The 18,779-nt window shown below is 44.0% G+C and overlaps 1 protein-coding gene across 2 annotated transcripts; it reads right to left on the bottom strand.

Annotated features, from left to right (window-relative positions):
- Positions 1-854: 854 nt before the first annotated feature.
- prkcq (protein kinase C, theta) lies at positions 855-14,299 on the bottom strand. Of its 2 annotated transcripts, none has more exons than XM_080518383.1 (18): positions 14,247-14,299; positions 13,559-13,925; positions 9,585-9,784; positions 8,967-9,027; positions 7,601-7,784; positions 7,477-7,508; positions 7,297-7,382; positions 6,052-6,181; positions 4,986-5,095; positions 4,376-4,505; positions 4,127-4,290; positions 3,667-3,852; positions 3,495-3,586; positions 3,281-3,343; positions 3,070-3,208; positions 2,768-2,956; positions 1,709-1,837; positions 855-1,496 (listed from the first exon to the last, which is right to left on the bottom strand). In XM_080518383.1, exons 2-18 carry the CDS (start codon positions 13,674-13,676, stop codon positions 1,338-1,340), a joined length of 2,172 nt encoding a protein of 723 aa, XP_080374509.1. In that variant the 5' UTR covers positions 13,677-13,925; positions 14,247-14,299; the 3' UTR covers positions 855-1,337. The 2 variants fall into 2 exon arrangements, with proteins under 2 accessions (XP_080374509.1, XP_080374510.1); XM_080518384.1 differs by having other exon boundaries at positions 3,667-3,840.
- Positions 14,300-18,779: the final 4,480 nt, after the last annotated feature.

Raw genomic sequence — 18,779 nt, 5'->3', positions numbered from 1 at the left:
GCAGAAACATCCATATCTTTGTGTTTAAAAATATCCAGGGTGACGTTGTGTGTGTGTGTGTGTGTGACTCAGAGTTCCTGTGAAGGTTTCTCAAAAGTGCAGTGGCTATAGTTAGTTAGTAGGTTGATGTTTTTTTTGCTCCACCACCGTCTCTCTTGTCCTCATTGGTGAAATTCTGATCTGATATCATCTATTTCTGTATGAGCTGTGGTGTTTCGGTTAACGTGACATTATGCACCGCGTCATAGTAACAGTAGCAACACGTCTTTATGACGGCTTGGACTTCCATTAATTTCCTGTTAGTGGCTACAAACAAACAAATAATATGATATGAACAGGATGTTGCTGTGTGACCATGCAGGTCTATTTAACGATTCATTAATCTACCAAGATCCGTTTGCACTGAAAAGCTTCTATCAAATACTGAGATGAGATTAAAATGCGATTAATTAATCAGTTACAGAGCCTCTTTAGTAATTATTCTAATTTCTTTAATCAAGTCTCACTACTAGTTTTTACCACTGAGATACTGTATCTTTTATGCTGCGTCGCATATCGTTTTAGTTGCAATTTAAATACTTCGTTAGGTATTTTTCTATGTAAATGACTTTCTATTTGTAACTTTATTTTAACTCTGGATATAGTACATTTTAGTAGAAAGGTTGAGAAGCTTCTTTGGGTCACCAGCACTTTTTTCTTGTCCACACTTGAATTTTAGATTAGACGACACGACACCTCTTGTTTTTGTCAACAAAAAACTAAAAACCTGGACATTTAAAAAAATCAAAACCAAACCGACATACACACATTTTAATGTACAGATTCCTCAATATAGAGAACAATATAAACTACGGTTGTCTAAGCACCTGATCCAAAGTCAAACTCCTGAGAAACAACAGTAAAACATGTAAACAATAAACCCTGTCATCGATCTACTGTAACAGCGCTCCAACCAACTCACCGTGTCATATATCCACAGAATTAAATTACAGCTATTTACACAGAAATATAATGAAGAAAAGAAGGAAATTACATTTTACTTGGTGGAAATGAGTTTCAGAAGAGGGGAAATCTTCCAAGTCTTACAGGCTAATATGCATGGCATTCTCCTAAATGTTCAAATTCGTATCGTTCTCATGTTTATTGTTTGGCATCTTTTAAGTAAAGTATCCAACTGAAAGCACTTTCAGTGTTGTTGTTGGTTTTTTTTCTTGGTATTCTCGAAAGACTTTCCCCTTAGTGGTTCTGATAATCACGTGTATGTGAACATTTGTGACATTCACAGTCTAAAGTCTCTTGTGTGGGTTGTAGTACGAGCGCAGGCTGCTGCTGGTCGGTCAGCGGACCGCGATGCGATTCATGCCGGGGTTCACGAAGGAGAAGTTGCGGAACATGGTCTGGTCCACGCTGTTGATGAGCGTGCGGTCGGCACACGACAGCCTGGGATTCTCGTTGATGAACTCTTTGTCGAAGTTGCTGTAGTCGCCGGGCGACGTCTGCAAAAAGCGAAACGCAAACACTTGAAGACGTAAACAACGAGGAGAGTGGTCTCCGCGGAGAGTTCAGTTTGACTTGGAGAGCAGCCGGGGACCCAGCGCAGACTAAAGTGTACTGCAGGAGGGTTGAAGGACCTGTGAATGTGGAGATTCGGGAGCCGCAAGAATTCTCTGGATTAGTTTCCTGTTCTCAGGTTGTGTGCTGCGCTTACTAGAGTTGGTTTGAAGGGTGGCGTCACTTGTCGTAGTTCCAGAGCCTCCCAGTCGAAGCAGCTGAAGAACTGATGCTGTCGGATGTTTCCCTTCACTCCCAGCCGCTCTTCAGGTTCCCTCACAAACAGCTGGAAGGGGGGGGAGAAAAAACAAAACATCCTTGATGGCAACAAACATAAAAGCATTTAATGGTCTGCGATACACTTTTGTCCAAGTTCAGGTTGAAAGGGCTGGCGCCTGGGCAGCATTAAGCAAAAGGTCACTATGGGGTCACAGGGACCGTATATAAGTGTTATATCTGTGTTGGCCAAGGCCTTGTTTCCACGACGACCCAAGTGAAAACACCTTTTACATTTTTGTTTCAGAAAAAGTTTTGCATTTAAACGGCAACATTTAGAAGACACTGTTCGTTACCACGGAAATGCTGGAAATGATGTAGTTGGCATGCCTGGCCACTCGTGGGTGCTGTTGGGTGTTTTCGTAATGAAACCACACACACATGCACACAGACCACGACCACGTTGGATTGTTGTTATGGTGACGGTCCCAGGAGAGTGTGGACTGGGAGTCAGAGAAACTGATTGTTTTCTCCTGTTTCCATGGAGATGGATTTGGAGCATTGGCACAATAGTTCCTGGCGTTTTCAAAAAGTTGTGTTTTCAGTGGGTCAGAGCACCGTTGTCATGTAAACCGACACTCGAATCACAACGAAAGTAGTAGATCCACACAATTCAAGTTATCAGAGGAGCATGAAATGCCATTTTTCAAACTTGCAGTGCCAAACTTGTGTACGGTAATCCAGTATAGTTCTTAGATGTGTGTATAAACCATAATTCCCTGTGACCTTGAGTTCGATGTCACACAGTCCAAGCGCATTTTTTTAATGATTGAAAATGAAACAAGAACCTGAAGGATTTCACTGACGCATCTATATCCAGATTTACCTGCAAAGCCTTAAAATCCAGAGATAATTCATGTGACCTTAACGTGTAATTACTAACTGAGTGCTTATTATACCTCATGACCTTTGAAAGATGTTGATGCACACGGTGTCTGACCTTGACGAGTATGTCCTTGGCAGTTTTGCTGAGCCAGGTGGGATAAGCGGGGTTGTCCGTTCGTATGGACTGAAATAGCTCCTCTTCATCGCGGCCGTGAAACGGAGACTGACCAATCAGCATCTCGTAGAGCAGCACGCCGAATGACCACCAGTCCACTGAGCTGTTGTACTTCTGACCCAGCAGGATCTAATACACACACACACACACACAAGGTTTAATGCTGGATGATGAGTTTCCTGAGGATTCTAAGAATAATCTATATTAGTTGTTTGGGTCGTCGGATGCTGCGACGTCGTCACCTCAGGGGCGATGTAATCAGGCGTCCCGCAGAAGGTGGAGGTCCGCCCTTCGTCCTGCATGTTCTCCTTACACATGCCGAAGTCTGCGATCTTTATGTGACCATCAGAGTCCAGCAGAACGTTGTCCAGCTTCAGATCTCTGCAGGCGGAGGAAATCACGTGAAGCTAAAACAAATACCCGCCAATATGACAACTTTTACCGAGCACCGACCTGTAAATGACTCCTTTTGCGTGCAGGAACTGGAGTCCACAGATGATCTCAGCTGCATAAAAGCTGCGGGGGAACCGAAAGCATCAGTCATTGACTCTCCTGCTAGTTTCATGTCAGCCAAATGAGTCGGCGTGAATACAGCCTGAACCCTACAAGGCTCCACTTGTGTCTTTCCACATGAATTAAATGTTGCGTCTTCTCTGTGGATACGTACGTGGCTCTGTGCACGTCAAACTTGTGGCAGCTCTGGATGTGGAACATGAGATCGCCTCCATTCAGATACTCCATGACAAAGAACAGATTTTCCTGATTGAGAAGAGAGCGGCGTGAGGAATAGAGCTCGGCAAGGAAAGGTCGGAGAGAGCTCTTTGAAATCGTCTTCTCACTTTGGTCTGAAAGGTGCAGTAAAGGTGGGTGAGGAACGGGTTCTCCCAGGCTAAAGACAAAACCCTCCTCTCCACCATGGTGCACTCCACGTCGTCGTCCATCAGGACCACGTCTTTCTTCAGAGCTTTGACGGCAAAGAACTGCCCGTTCTTCTTCAGTTCAGCTAAAAACACCTGAAAACACATCTAAAGTTAAAAAAAAAAAAAAAAAGCTCTTGTGGTTGGACAGTTGGTGTTTCCTCATTCTGTTTCCCACTCGTTCAATGTGAGACGGTTTTCTGTGACCACAAGCTTCAGTATTTGTGTGCGACAGGTTGATGAAATGACTAAAATAACCTTCGCTGTTGAGACTCTTATCGGAAAAAGTTGGTCCTGAATGCGTATTAATTCAACTGAATGCTACTTCGGATACATTTGTCTGGTTATGACGCTGTTCTCCTTTCAACAGAAGCGTCAGCACCTTGCCGAAGCTGCCTTTCCCGAGCATCTTGTGCAGCACGAAGTCCTCGACGTTGAATTTGGGCTGCTCCTTCCTGGGAATGGCGTACAGAGGCTCCTCCGTCAGGGTCTCCGGGACTGGCCTGCCGACGTCTCCTGGTCCCTCCCATGAAACGCCCTGCTGGTCTGCAACAAGCAAACACAACGCAACGCCGTTATAAGGCGGAGAATTCCGCAGTTTCAGGAGAGGTCGAGAGGTCGTGATGTTTACCTTTGCTTGCAGGCGTGCCCACGGCCGGCAGACCCGGGACTACACCCGACGGCGCTCGGACCACTCCCGGCTGGCGAATGTCCACCGGACCGTCTCGACCCACGATGTCATTGTCTCGGGTGCTTTTCGCCTGAACAAGAAAGGTACGTTTCAATGATGGATCCAGTGAAGGCGCCTCACTGTAAAGGAGGCTGAACGACCCCGTTGGCAGGGCTTAGAAATTCAACCAAACATTTCAATTGGATCCAGAATCGGGAACAGCAGGATGAACAAAGAGCCAAGGGATACAAGAGCCCTTCTGGATTTTGATAGTGAAAACGTGCTAGAAAGTCACAAATATACCATTGTGAAGGTACCAAACAGACTATTTTAGCTAGAATCAGTCTCTGATTTGCCTGAAATCAATGGTTTTGTGTTGTATATCAATAGCATGCTCCCTTGTTACCGTTTAATTTCTCTCAATTGAGGTTGGGAACGCTGGTTCCTCCAACCGTATTGGAAGAAAAACCATAATAGACCAGGACCAGCTCCCAATGCCAACACGGGGAAGTTTGAATCTGCACCACTCGGGGGGGAATAACCACGATTCCGGATGATTTAATTTCCTGACCTGCTGCTTGCTTCCGATGATGGCCAGAGCTTCGGCCATCAGCTTCTGGTTGACTCCGCAGAGGTTGGCTACTTTAGTCTGGCATTTGTGGTGAACATTCATGCTGCATTCTGCGGAAAAAAAGCAAACGGCATCAGTTCGCCATGAGACACTGGGAACAAATGCAAACTCTACTGCTTCATGTCATAATGTAAAGCATCAAATCCAGGAACTGAACAAAGCTGATGGGATTCTTGTTATACATGTTTCATGTCTGATTGTCTGCACCTTTGAGGGGTATTTCTGTGTATTTCTCCCCCCACTAACAACAAAAACGTAAAAGGAGAGCCTTTTGTCTTCAGCACAAAACTATTATTATTTACGTATTGTAAATAACTTTATTTCCATCGGTCTTGCCGTCTTCCACTGAGTCCCACCAGTGACAAACCCTCATAACTGAATACACGAGGTTGTCGACTCCCGACTAGAAATGTTTTTAGTTTTTCTGTGGAAGGCGATACTCTGCAGCTGCCGCAGCAGCTGGACTCTATCTCGATAATCCAACTCCAGCAGAAATCTGATGGTTTAGTCTCTTATTATTGTGTGAATTAACTTCATGGAGCTTTCGCACGAGAACCATTCCGTCCTTTTAGATTCTCAGATGACAGCACTTTTTATGTAATTATATTTATATGAAGATCTCAAACTTTAGTAAGCTAGTACAAAAGTAATCTTTTTTTTTTTTGGTGGATTTATTTGATTTTTATCCAAAACAAATACAACAGCTGTGTGCATCACATTATTTATTGTATGTTGCAGTATGGGAAATGGTATTTTATAGATTATTATTACTAACACATTAAGGAATTGTCGACTTTAGATTTTTGTTTGTACTTTTTTCATTGAGCAGAAAAACAAATGATTGATTCTCTCGACTCCTCTTGTATTTAACTTCTAAAACCTGCAACTCGAACCTAAAATAAGTCTGTGTAGCTAGTTATTGTAATCGTACAAGACTTTCAATACCTTCTGTTATGAGTAAAAACATGCATAAAATCACAGAAACCATAAAACTACTGCGTCTCACCCTCACATTTGAGCCCCTGCCGGGCGAGCCCCCACAGCAGGGTGCCGCAGTGTTCGCAGAACGTGGGGCTTTTGTAGTTGTAGACCTTGAACCTGTGTGGCATGTCGATCTTAAAGCGCTCTTTGTGGATCTGCGAACACAGGTCAAAACGCGTATGGACTGGATTATCACAGTGCGTACAGTAACTCGCCTCATTAAGTGCACGCTCGTATTACAGTGCTTCATCAACTAGAACTCAACCTCTCCTGGGCTATAAAACTCATCCAGACAATTCTTTGCACCGTGACATCCGCTTCCAGTTTCACCCCGGAGCTCGTCGGTATTGGAAAATGGATTCGTTAACTGGACTAATCAAGCGTGTTGTGTTGCTTTTTGCGTTTTCTTCGAAGCCGTAACGCCAATGAAACCCCGTCACGCTCCAGGTCCCGTCGGGAGAAGACGACGACGTGTCAGGGTTGGTCGTAGTTTCGTAGTTTCTCAGCCGACACAGCTCTCTCATAATGCTGCTACTGCACATGTGCACCACGGCTATGGCAAACAGTTCTTCTGCACACGCTCAGTCGATGGACAATAACAACGTTTCCGCCGCCGGGTCATGACTCCCAGTCCGTGTTCTCATGGGACGTGGTAGTTCTGTAGTCGACAGTCGGCGTAATAACAATCCGATTGGTCGGCTGTCTACTAGAATGCCCGTGTTCTCCCATTGTTAATGTTTATAGAATATTATGTGTGTGTGTGTGTGTGTGTGTGTGGTTTATTTACCAAAACAAACAACTAGTGGCCTGGCATGCTAAGTAAATCTAAGTTTTCAGTGTTTCTGCCATTGCCGTGTAAACAGACCTAGTATTTAAAATGTTGCTGTGTAAAGTCAAACCTGTGTTTTCACTCGGAACGCTGTCGTGTAAATGGAGCCGTACTCAGATTACTTGTGTGTCCATTACATGTAACCGCAGGTTCGTGTGCAGACGTCCCAGCAGTACGCCTGGCTTTGGTCACCGTGGGTTCACGCACATGACAGAAGTGAAACGAGTGCAAGGTAGCTAAGCTGCAGTGAAACAAACCCGCAACGCTCCGGTGATGCTTGTCGCACCACGTTTGTAATCCCACTACGACGGCGAGCGGACCGGTTTCCTAGCACCTGCTGAGTCAGCATTGTGACTCAGACGAGGTGACGTGTCGCGCTGTCAAAACAGAAATGGAGGGAAGCCCCGGCCGTCTGAGAGTCGGCAACAGACGCAGCCTTACCATGGTTTCTTTACTGTTGACGGCAGACCCGGTGCATTTGGCGATCACTTTGTCTATGCATTTTTTGTGGATCGCTGCATTGCACTCTACAACAAAAAGAGCAAATTTAGGCTTCAAAAGTGTCGTTCACACCCGGGTGTTCATCGCGTCATTGGAAAGGAAGTGGCGGGCGACACTCACGTCTGCACTGGTAGCCCTGCTTGTTCAGCCCCCTGCAGTGGATATGAACAGTGAAAGTGACTCATTTTTTACAATGAGGGAGAAAAAAAAAAAAGAAGAGCAATTTGCGATTTCTCGCTCGTACCAGACGAACTCTTTGCAGACGGAGCAGAACGTCGGCTGGGGGAAGAACGTGGCGCTGAACTCGTGGCATTTGACCACGTGAACCTTGGCCTGTTTGATGGCGCCGCGCCGCTGATGTAGGGTGAAGAGACCCTCTGGCTCCCTCTGGGACTCCTCGCCGTCGCCGTCAGTCTGGCCTGCCGCGTCTGAAAGACGTCGCGCGAAAACCTTTCAACTCTCGCAGAGCTTTGACGTGCACACATTCACATCACCATCGCTGTTAAATCATTCATGAGATTTCATAAATATGCAACTCTCGGTGTGAAAAAAGTGCAAGTACATTCAGAAAATGTACTCCTGTACTTTTTTTCTTTTTTTTTTTTATACAAAAACCTGCTTAAAACAAGCTGGAATTTTTTTTTAAGAGAGTGAAAGTCGAGATCTTATCTGTATAATTTCTTCGTGCAGGATTTCTGTAGCCCTGACTCTGCACATTTCCTCACTCGCCCTTACAGTGTGGCTTTGAAGCTCGTGAAGTGCATTTCCTTTATTTCTTCATGTGCATCAGACATGAAAATATTTCCCTTTTTTTAAAATTCAGTGTTTGCACAGGTGGTTGAACTTCTCCATGCAGGAACGACTGAAACAGTCTGAGAGTCACTTGTTGACGGGCTGCCAAGATATTTATTCCAAGTACATTATAGAGGACACCAGTGATTTATACTATCACTGAACTCTGCGCATAATATCTGCAGGCACACAAATGAAACAGATGTGCATCTTCTTTCAAGCTTGGAGGGAAAAAACCACTTTTCCCCTCCTTTCTTTAAATTGTTTTATCTATTTCTAATAGTGTAGTTTCATGGAATTTGCGGCCTGCAATCTTCAATTGCCCATCGGCGACCTGCACAGTGAGAAGAGCTGCTCGCTCTCGCTGTGCGTCGCAGCGCAGGAGGAAGTCCTGCAGATGGAAGTGTCCCTGCACCCCGGCGTCTGCGCCTCTGTTGTTCTCAGCAGTGATTTCCTATTTGCTCCGGCTATAATTGGAAGCACGAGCTTCTGCTTGCAGGGGTCTTGGCGCGGCAATAATGTCAAGCCAACACCAAGCGCCACTCGTAAGCAGAACCAGCAGGGGGCAGATGGTTTAAAAAGAAAAAGAAAAAAAAGCACATTTCCAGCCTCAGAAGTCATAATAATGGACGGGACATTTATTGCTGATGAGGACAAACAGATCAGATCGGAGCTGTCAAAACAAATTGTAACTCATCCGTCATGCAAACGGGGGCTTCAGTATATTCTCCTGGGGTTTTATTTTGTCCTGTCGTCAGATTCCAGTGAGGCAGTTGTGCTCATTCGGTTGTTAAAATGAGTAAATGGACGGCACTCACCGCTCCGCTCCAGGTAGTATTTGGCCTCCATCAGCAGGCGTCCCTGTGGCTTCAGCTCCAGCTGAGGCAAAAGTAATGGAAAAGCGGAAAATGACACGAAAAATGCATTCGATGGTGGAAATTGGAGAGAAAATGACAACAAAAAGGGAAGCGTGTTGATTTAGATGGGGGATGACGCATGGCCGTCACACTATTCTAGGCGTGCAGACAGTCTGGCACACACACACACACACACACACACACACACAACTGCACATAAGGAGTCGACTGGAGGAATGAATTTGATTTCTATCCCTCTATGTACAGTGTTTATTTGTTTGACTCTCAGTTTGGGGACGAGGGACAGGTGGCCTGGATCCCCTGCTGTTCCTGACAGCTCCGTCTCTTCCAGGTGGAAAAAAAAATCAAACTTCTGGGTAATTCTCATTAGCAAGGTGGAGGAAGGGGGTCAGGAGTGAAACTCAAAGCCGCCAGGCAGCATGTTTCATAACTAAAAGGAGGATTACCCCTTTAAACATTTGCTCCTTTGACCCTACAATGAGTCGGCACATCTGGATTGTGTCCGGGACAGGCAAACAGCTGGACTCTAAAAAAACAAAACAAAACAACTGGACTAACCCATATCTCCAGCTTGCCGTTCTCCTTCTTGCAGCGCAGGGCGAGCGTGTCCAGCGCCACCGTGGCCTCCGACTTGAGCTCGGCCGTGCGGTCCTTCACCATCACGTGCATGACGCGGCCGCGGTGCACGTGGGCGTCGAACGTGGTGCTCCACGGCGGGTACATGGTGGGCTTCTTCTGCTTGTACACCGGGCCCTTCTCTGCGGGAGACACACAGGAGACGAGCCTCAGCGCCAGCGCCTCCCCGGGCAGATGCAGGAAGTCGCGTTGAAAGTCGACGGCGGCGCGTCGTCGACTTTCACTCCGACTACTGTCGCTGCAGTGTGTCAGCAAATTTCACACTGCTGGTGGAAAATATGGCAAAGAAAACTTTTTTTTTTTTTTTTTTTTTTTATAATGATGGGACTTCTCTTTGGTGTATTGTTTGATCTTGACGTGCCGATATCTTTATGAATCCCGTGAGTTTAGGAATTTTTTAACTGGACTTGGTGCCATCCGGAGTTAATAACTTTACTGCCTTTCATTCAGAGGACGTCGCAGAGAATACATGACAAAAATGTCAAAATTACTGCAGATCATGACGAGAATTTCAACTTGAAGCCAAGTTTCAATGAAACCTGGTGCAAAATGCAGTGAAATATATATATATATATATATATATATATATATTTGTGCAAGCCATACCATTGGTATTATTATAAGTATACTATTACTACTGGTATTATTATTATTATTACTGATATATATATATATATAGTTATATATATAGTTATATATATAGTTATATTATTGCTACCACTATTAGTAGTACTATACACGAGTATTATACACTATTTCACACTTTTATTGTCTGTATTATTGTTATTATTATTATATAATACCTACTTCTAATGGCTCTGCCACTGCACCTTACTATTTATTTATCTTGCTTTTATCTCCTGCTTGTTTCTAAGTGCTCATGTTCCGTTCTGTGTTTTACTTTGTGTCTTATACCCAGATATTTTTATTTCTTACTTTTATTACTATTCTATTTTATAATATTTGTATGTACCAGATTGCTGCAACAAGACAATTTCCCTTCGGGGATGAATGAAGTAATTATCTATCTATCTATCTATAGAAAACTTCTCCAGTAGTTGTTGCTTTATGCGTCTTTCTGGCAGCTGGATTGGAGCCTCTTGCCGGCTGGTTTTGTTCCACGGGCCTTCTGTTAATACATCCCCGATGTTTCAGCTGCATTTACGAGCAAATAAAAGCTGCAGCTAATTACAAACGCACGAAGCACAAGAGACAAATTACTTCAGTAGCAGGTCGTCTTATATAATAAATATTTTGATGTGGGGGGGGGGGGGGGGAGACATATTGCACGCGAAAGTCTTTTTTTCCCCGGTGTATTTTCAGTCACTGAACATTGCGAGGTTGATCATTAAAGTGGGTTTTAATCTGTGCGCAGGATTTGCGGTATAGTGTTTCACAGCTCTCGGGGAGATTTGACAAATAACATCCAGATGTTTCAGAAGACGTCCTGCCCGGGATGAAAACCTGCACCGGGGGAGGAATTATCGGATGAATGTATGGCGCGTCACTCTCAGGAGGCTAGATGATCCGTTTCTGCCCCGCGTGGTCATTTAAAGCTCGGGGGCATCTACGTCTTAGCGTGAAGCGTGATCATTACGTCGTCTTTAATATCGGCCGTAGTTGTAGTTGCAGACCGCGATCACAGGGCTGCAATATACATGTTTTACAGTATCTTGTTCCCATGGCAACACGTTAAGTTCTCATGCAGTTTGTTGGATATGTGAATATTTGACTGGCAGCCAGGAGATTTCCGACGAGATCGCCATGAAAAGAAAAAGAAAAAAAATAATTAAGAAGACCCCCCCCCCCCCCCCTCCCTCCCCCCCTTCTGGCTTTCATAATTGACATCTGCTGATTTTTCTCTCGGTATATCCACTTACATAACGGCCACATCCTCCCGTCCTGCTGCCGCAAAAAAAACAAAGCCCGCTTTAAGCCTTTTCCTCCCAAAGTGATCTGCGGTCATCTCGGTGATCGGCTCATCGGCCTGGCAGGCCTGCCAGCTGCCCGCTTCCCCCCGTGAGAGAGCGCTGAGGGGACAGATACGTCTGTGGTTTCTTTACCGTCTCCTGACGGAGGTTCTAGTGCGTCACTTCCAGAATTCTTAGAAGACGCTCTATAAATGCATTTTGAAGAAGCTCGTATTTTCGGTTCCTCACGACTTGTGTTACCGGAGGGGTTCAGTCGGTAAAACGTCGTCGGTGGCAGAAAGGAGGAAGTTAACGGAGTTGGAAAAGAGCCAACTGTCGAACAATACACCAGAGAAAGGAAACTGTGCAGACGCTTTGTGGCGGAAGCGGCACCGTGGTGACCCGCGCGTTACAGAAGTCGGCTTGCGTTTGGAGGTTCGGAGGCCCTTCTTCGTCACAAGCCCGTCAAACGTGTCTCCTCTCTGAATCCTCCGGCTGGCAGACCGAATTAAAAGATATAAGAGAAGCCTGCACACAGCCGCCATCAACCAACTGTTTGTAGAGGCTTATATAGTGTTTGTTTTTCTTTTTTTTGATGATGAAAGAGTTGCAGTGAGTCAAACAACCCTGGTGGAAGCTATCTTTTCCCTTTTCCTTTGGCAGCGTCGTGCCGTCGCCTCCTAGTTTCACGAGCCCAGCAGGGTGCCGGCGAGCTGCGCTTCCATCATCAACACGGGAGCCACCAGAGAGCTGGTTTCTCTTATGTCCAGTGAGGGTTTTAGACACTGGGAATAATCCACGTGCCAAACGCTGCCGTCACAGAAACGTCGGCTTTCCTTCCGTTGTCGCCCAAAACTACCACCAGCATTACTCCTTTACAAGCACATCAGTCCAAAAGCAGCAGTGTTGCTTCATCATGATTGTGGATTAATGGCAACACTTCAGCGTTTTCTCACTTCCGCGTGTCACAAAAGCTTTTTATTGGTCGAAAGTCGAGCTGAAACTTAAATTATCCATCGAGTGAGTCAGTTAATTGTCAGGAAATCTACACGTCCATTCATTCATTTTGGGTTTCAGAAAAGGAGAAAAGAAACAGGAGAACCCTCCCATTTTCTCTGGCTGTCAGTTTTTTTTGTTTTTTTAACCTTTTCCTGCACTCAAGCCCAGCCGGAGTCAGAGATAATGCCGCTGTCGTCAGTTTCATAAAGTTCAGCTCTAAGAAGTCTGCCTTTATTTTTCAGATAGTCTACGAACACATTCTTACTTTAAAATCTTACTTAAGTATTTGATTCCAGGTTCAATTATAGAACTTTTTCTTTATGTCCCGTAGTACCATAACCCTCTGACCATCTAAAAATACCCACTGCCTTACTGAACTTCCTGAACATCACTTCCTGAATGGAGCATTTGACTTGTTTTGACCCAGTGAACATTAAACATGGCCATTTATGACAAGATGCACGATTTCTGATGCATTTGAGGAAAATAAGCCAATACTTCACTTTTAGGCAAAGTTAAAGCTTCAGACTTATTTCGATTTAATTGAAAAGCTGAAGATCGACTCCTCTGACCTCGGAATACACAAAGTTTTCATGTTTAATTCATCTTTTTATCCATAGAATGCTGCATTATGCCCAGATCTCAAGATCATTTCTATTTGTAGTTCTACCAGCAATTTAAATGTCATTGACATTAAAGAAGTCTTTTTTTTTTTTTTGTGTGTGGGATATTCATCTCAGTGAGATTTTACTGCTCTGCTCTGTTTGTGTGGTTGATCTGTGATTAACAACAACAACTTTTAACTAGCAGTGTTTTGAGATCAGGATCAAACAGACGATACCAGGGCCGTACCAGGACCTGCCCGGGACCATGCAGGACCTAGTTAACGTGTATTAATATTCTCCAACACACCTCCAGGGCCAAAATGTCTAATTTACACCCAGTTGAATCAGTACCGTTCTATGTGACGGAGGAGGAGCCGCTCACCTGTGTCGATGGCCTCCTTCATGTAGACGGCACAGTAGGGGTTCAGCACCTCCTCGTGGTAGGCCAGGCCGGGATCGATCTCGAAGTTGGAGAACCCGATCCGCAGAAAGGGCGCCATGTCTGCGGAACCGCTGTGCCGTCCCACCTCCGCTCGGATTTCCGGACGACCCTCCGGGGAAACCTGGGATCACGGGCTCGACGCCGAGCCGTTGGAGGAGATTCTGTCCCGAATTTACAGGCGACTCGACGCGATGCCGTCGGCCTCCCTGTGCTCCACTGACGCCCCCCCCTTTCTCCTGAGGCGTGATGAGGGAGGAGGGTTTCTCCTCTTTCTCCCCCCCCCACACCCTTGATGCTTCAAAACAACCTGAGGGAAAGAGGAGAAGACGGCGATATTTCACCAACATGGTCCACTTCTGGCTTTTCACAGCAGGGTTTTAATCTAAATTGACATGTGGATTAAAGAAAAAGGGAAAAAAAAAAAAAAGACAGTCACACTTAAAAGCAACAAAGCAGCCTGCTGAAGTAAAACCACCCATACGCTCAGCGTTGGTAAACACCAGCTGCCATGTTTGGCCGAGCCTTCCAGCACCTTCTCAAATGAAGCCATCGCTTTTTAAAAAAAAAAGGAACTTCAACACTTTGTGCCGCGTGCGATCAGCCGTGAAATCAAACTCCTGTGACACACCTGTGAAACGCTTCCTCTGCCGCAGCACTTTGAGTACGGTGACTGGCTTTCTGCTGTGTGTGTGTGTGTGTGTGTGTGTGTGGTGGTGGTGAGGAGGAGGAGGAGGAAGAGGGGCAGGCTGGGAGGCGACTATTATTAGAGTTGAAATCCTAAACGCAGTTGAGGAATATATGACTGAGTGCGGTCTTTACTGTAAACCCTCAGTGACCCTGAGTCAGGAGGGTCACATGGGCAGGCAGACATGGAAACCTCAGCGCTCCCTCGGCCAATGAAATTCAACGTTTCCACGGACAGTGTAAAAGTATGCAAAGTTTCTCGGTGGTTTATTTGATGTGAAATTCCCTTAAAATCGTACTTAAGCTTACTTGGCTATAGAAGATGTAAAAGTTTCCTGATGTTGTTGTATCTCAATGTATAGGAGGTGGAAATCCAGGTATTTTATGGCGATCGTCTTCCGATCTGGTGGTTTGATCTTCTTGTCGATGAGTCAAAGTCTCAGGAACTCCAAGAAAATGGACGAGGATCAGCTCGGAGCTCTTTGAGACTCCTGGACTGGAGGAAATGTGCTTCCCGTTTACACGATGACGTTTTCAAGTGAAAAATGCATCGTTTTTACGTCTTTGTTTCACTTTTACATGGCAACGTTTTGAATGTGATGTTCACGTTGGGCCAGTAGTGGGCGCTGTTGTTTGTCTTTGCAGTGAAACCACACACACACACACACACACACACACACAACAAAACACTATAAACATGAACAATGGACATTTTTGTCCAGTCCATCAAGTTAAAAGTTTTAGTTGGGACTAAATCGCTCAGAAAAATAATCATAATTGAATACAGTTATTGGTAAATATTTTAAAAGTCACATTGTCAAACATTGTGTTTATTAAAAGGTCTTTCGTAGAAACATTCAGATTAGAGACATTCAGCGCCGTCACTCCCTCAACGACCCAATTCAAGAAATATATTTCACTTTTCTAGTCCGCTGAGTAAAAATCGAGCGCAACTTAAACTTATTTTTGTGTCGACAAGCAGCAAAATGAGCAGAAAATATGGATGTCGAGAGGAAAATGTTCCCATTTATGTTCAGCGAGTCGCTTTGGAACTGAAACCGCTGAGACGACACTTCAATTTTGATTGATTCGTCATTTCGTGTGCCGATATTCAGTGTTTACCATACGTGAACAAAAACTTGCCACCGACTGTTTTAAAGTGCGAGGAGACGATCTTTCACTGATTGTCGTCTCAACAGAGTTCAGTGGAAGCAGATATAGTGCGGTGACTGTCGTGATCAGTTATCTGATGGAATCGCCGTCTGTCGGGTGGCGAGGCCGCGAGCAGCAGCAGGTTGTGTGGTTGATCACGATGTGGGCCTTTTTTTTTTTCTCGCCATGCTCCACCGTTACTGTCACTACTGGTATTTTCTAGATGAAAGTGCTTTCTGCTGAATTTCGTCTTGTTGGCAGAGTCTCCAACTCGTGGAAATCAAAGTGTGACTTTAAGATGAATAAATAATAAACTCTGTTGGCATGTTGGCAGATGTTTATCTACACCCCTACTGTTTACCTTCATTTACTATTGAACAAAAAGTCACATTTTAATGATGTTTAATGTCAATCAAAGGAGCTCCAAATGCATATTTAATTTTTTTTTTCCTCCCACGACCTCACTGGAATCTCTCACAGTACGACCAGCCGCCTTCGTCATGGAGGAATCAAAGTGCGTCTCACGTGTCGTGATCCGCGCTTTTCCATTCCTCCCTGAGAACAAGTCGGTGTGAGTTGATCAAAGCTGAACCGGCAGCGTTAGAACGGCGAGACGGCAGGACACGAGAGCTGCTGAATCGAAACGCTGACTGGAAATATTTGTTTTTGGAAACGCGTTCGGTTGTAATTCTGCAATATCAAAGAGGTTTTCTCATTTTCATCACATTTTTTTTTGATCAAATTATTTCCTGCGGCCAGTTTGTGGACCTGGTAAACATCCAGACATTGAATAGGATTTTGTACAGATCACATGGACCCGTCCTCACGTCACAGTCAAAGATTTGAAGTTTGCTGCACCTTTTCTGCAGCTTCATGTGTGGGCGGGGTTAAACTTCCTGTGTTTAAGGTGGCGCAGTGTAACCACACTTCCTGTCTCGAAGCCGTTTGTATTTTTTTTTTTTTTTTTTTTAAAGTCTTGTACCCTCACAGGTGGAACTGCTGCAAACAGCACATCAAGACACAATATCAAACGTTGTGAAACAGACTTTCTCTGAATTGGAAATTGAATTAACTCTGTTTGAAAATGTTACCACTTAACATTGTGTATAGATGTAATTTAATGTGTAAGAGAGGAATGATAAGAATTCTAGCTATAAACTAATAGTTTGCTGTGATACTCAAATAGATTATGATTTTTAAAATACATTTTTAATACTTTTTTTTTAACCAACCACAGCTTCTCTTCAAATAGGAGTAGAAACAAGTAACTACAGTAACTTGGCTGCTGTTTACTTTCGTTTTAGCACCAAATCCCCTCTTCAGACAATAATAAGACACTTTATTCTGCACTGATCGCTTGTTGCTCTTTATACGACAGCTGCCTGCTTCAAGAGCCAAACGACTCCCAATGCACTTTTCTGCTCCTGGTATTTGTGGAACAGTCAAATTAATCAAATAATATTGCATGTAAACAGTATATATACAGTTGCTGCGCAATTTCAAAAGCCTTACTCGGAATAGTTTGTATTTTATGTCTATTTTTCAAGTTTGATCTATTGTCAGATGTTCACAAAACAACTTACATCAACATTTTGTGCTTATTTTCATCATTCATACAAGTTAAAAAAGTGTTTTTTGTAGTTTTATATTTTACATGTCATGAAATTATCAAAACAAGGGGAACACAAATAAACAAATGATCATGAGAAGTATTGTGGACTTCTTCCTCTATACATAAAGAAATTCATTTATGTTGTGGCAGTAAAGCCAGACAGGTTTTGCTGCGTGACGAATCCACAACTTGCAGCGTTTTCCGTCCCTGAAAGCGTCTTTTGACGGTAAATAATTCCCCCGCTCCCCACGGGGCCTCAGTGTTTTCCTCTAAAATCTGTCTGAATGCGCTGCTCTGTGCTGCCGCTTGACTTTAACGGCCTGTTTATGGAAAATTCAAAAAAAAATTCAAAAAAACGCCCTCACCAGGAAACCACCTCGACGTAACGTGGCGAGCTTCACACGTATACACCCGCTGAAGTCTTCATCTCAGAGCAATGAAGGTTTCTAATAGAAATCCCAGGCTTTTCTCTCATGACTCCAAAAAGGACCTCAATACCAAAATACCCAAACCTGGAAAGTATGAGGGCAATAGTTATATTAAGATGAATAAATGACAGAATTCCAGTCATTCTCCAAAAAAAAGTCACATTACAAGAGCATGTTTTCTGGATTTCAAGCCGTATCGGTGCTACAGAAGGAACCAAAAAATACGATATCTGGACGAGTTATTAAATAATTGGTTTGAATAACAAGAACCTTTAGAATAAAAAAAAAATGGTTTACTTACTGCAAAAACTTGCCACCGCTGAGATTTTGATGGATGTTCATGAGAACAAGGATACAGTTTGTATCAATGTCTACATTGTAGACATCTGAATACATTGTATACATTGTATCAATGTATGCATTGTATACATTGTACAATGTATACAATGTATTCAGATGTCTGGATTATATAAAAAGAAACTAAGTGTGGTCATCCAAGTCTGTTTAAAGACAAGACAGTTATGTCAGATCAAAGTGACTTGATTGTATTAATCCTGTATTTTACTTTTGTGATCAGAGACAAAAAGATAAAGCAGCTGGAAGTTGAATGAATGAAGATCACGTGTGATGATTGTGCATGCTGTGTTGATGCAATGTCAATACTGTAAAAATATGTGTGTGTGTGTATATTTAGAGGAATTAAAGTACAACAAAGCTAATTAATTACTGTATAACTGCACAAATTGTTCTTGGAGTGTGAGCGGTCACGCTGAGCTGGAATAAACCGTACAGCCTCTGAACTGATGTAAATAAACTATGTGTTGTGACGTGACGCAGGGATTACCTGGCCTTTGGCCTCTCTTTGTCATAAAGCAGCCGCACTGTTGCTGTAAGTGGATTTAGACGAGACGTACACAGGGGGGGTCATTGTTAAAACAAGCTGTTATGAATTCTCTGATGACCGTTTTCAAGCCCTAAAGCTGTAAATTAAGCCTCGACATGTTTATTGCACTCATAAGGACGTAAATAAAGGACGCTGAGCCTATTGAGACGTTAATAATGACCCGCCTGAATACATTCACCGACACTTTACAGTAAATTATAGCCGGTCTGATCCCAGTTGTCCAGTTTAAATGTTTTTCACTGGAAGGAAAGTGGCTGCTTTGGTCGTAAAGGTTGTGACCTCTGACCTTTACTCAGGCTACCATTAACTGAAGGGACAAGCAAATGTCCATCTGCTGTATTTATCCCCCAGAAGTTACCATGAGCACATGGGGGGGGGGGG

The sequence above is a fragment of the Blennius ocellaris genome (genome assembly GCF_963422515.1).
Source record: "Blennius ocellaris genome assembly, chromosome: 22".
Taxonomy (NCBI): domain Eukaryota; kingdom Metazoa; phylum Chordata; class Actinopteri; order Blenniiformes; family Blenniidae; genus Blennius; species Blennius ocellaris.
Note: the sequence above shows the minus strand (reverse complement) of the source record. Positions and strands in the feature narration are given on the sequence as shown.

What these genes read in the sequence shown, in the direction of transcription:
- prkcq (XM_080518383.1), bottom strand. Translation starts at nt 13,676, where the DNA reads ATGGCGCCCTTTCTGCGGATCGGGTTCTCCAACTTCGAGATCGATCCC. An exon ending in ACTGCACCTTTCAGACCAAA is followed by an intron (nt 3,587 to 3,666) that starts GTGAGAAGACGA and finishes CTTCTCAATCAG; the next exon opens with GAAAATCTGTTCTTTGTCAT. An exon ending in TTTGACGTGCACAGAGCCAC is followed by an intron (nt 3,344 to 3,494) that starts GTACGTATCCAC and finishes GTTCCCCCGCAG; the next exon opens with CTTTTATGCAGCTGAGATCA.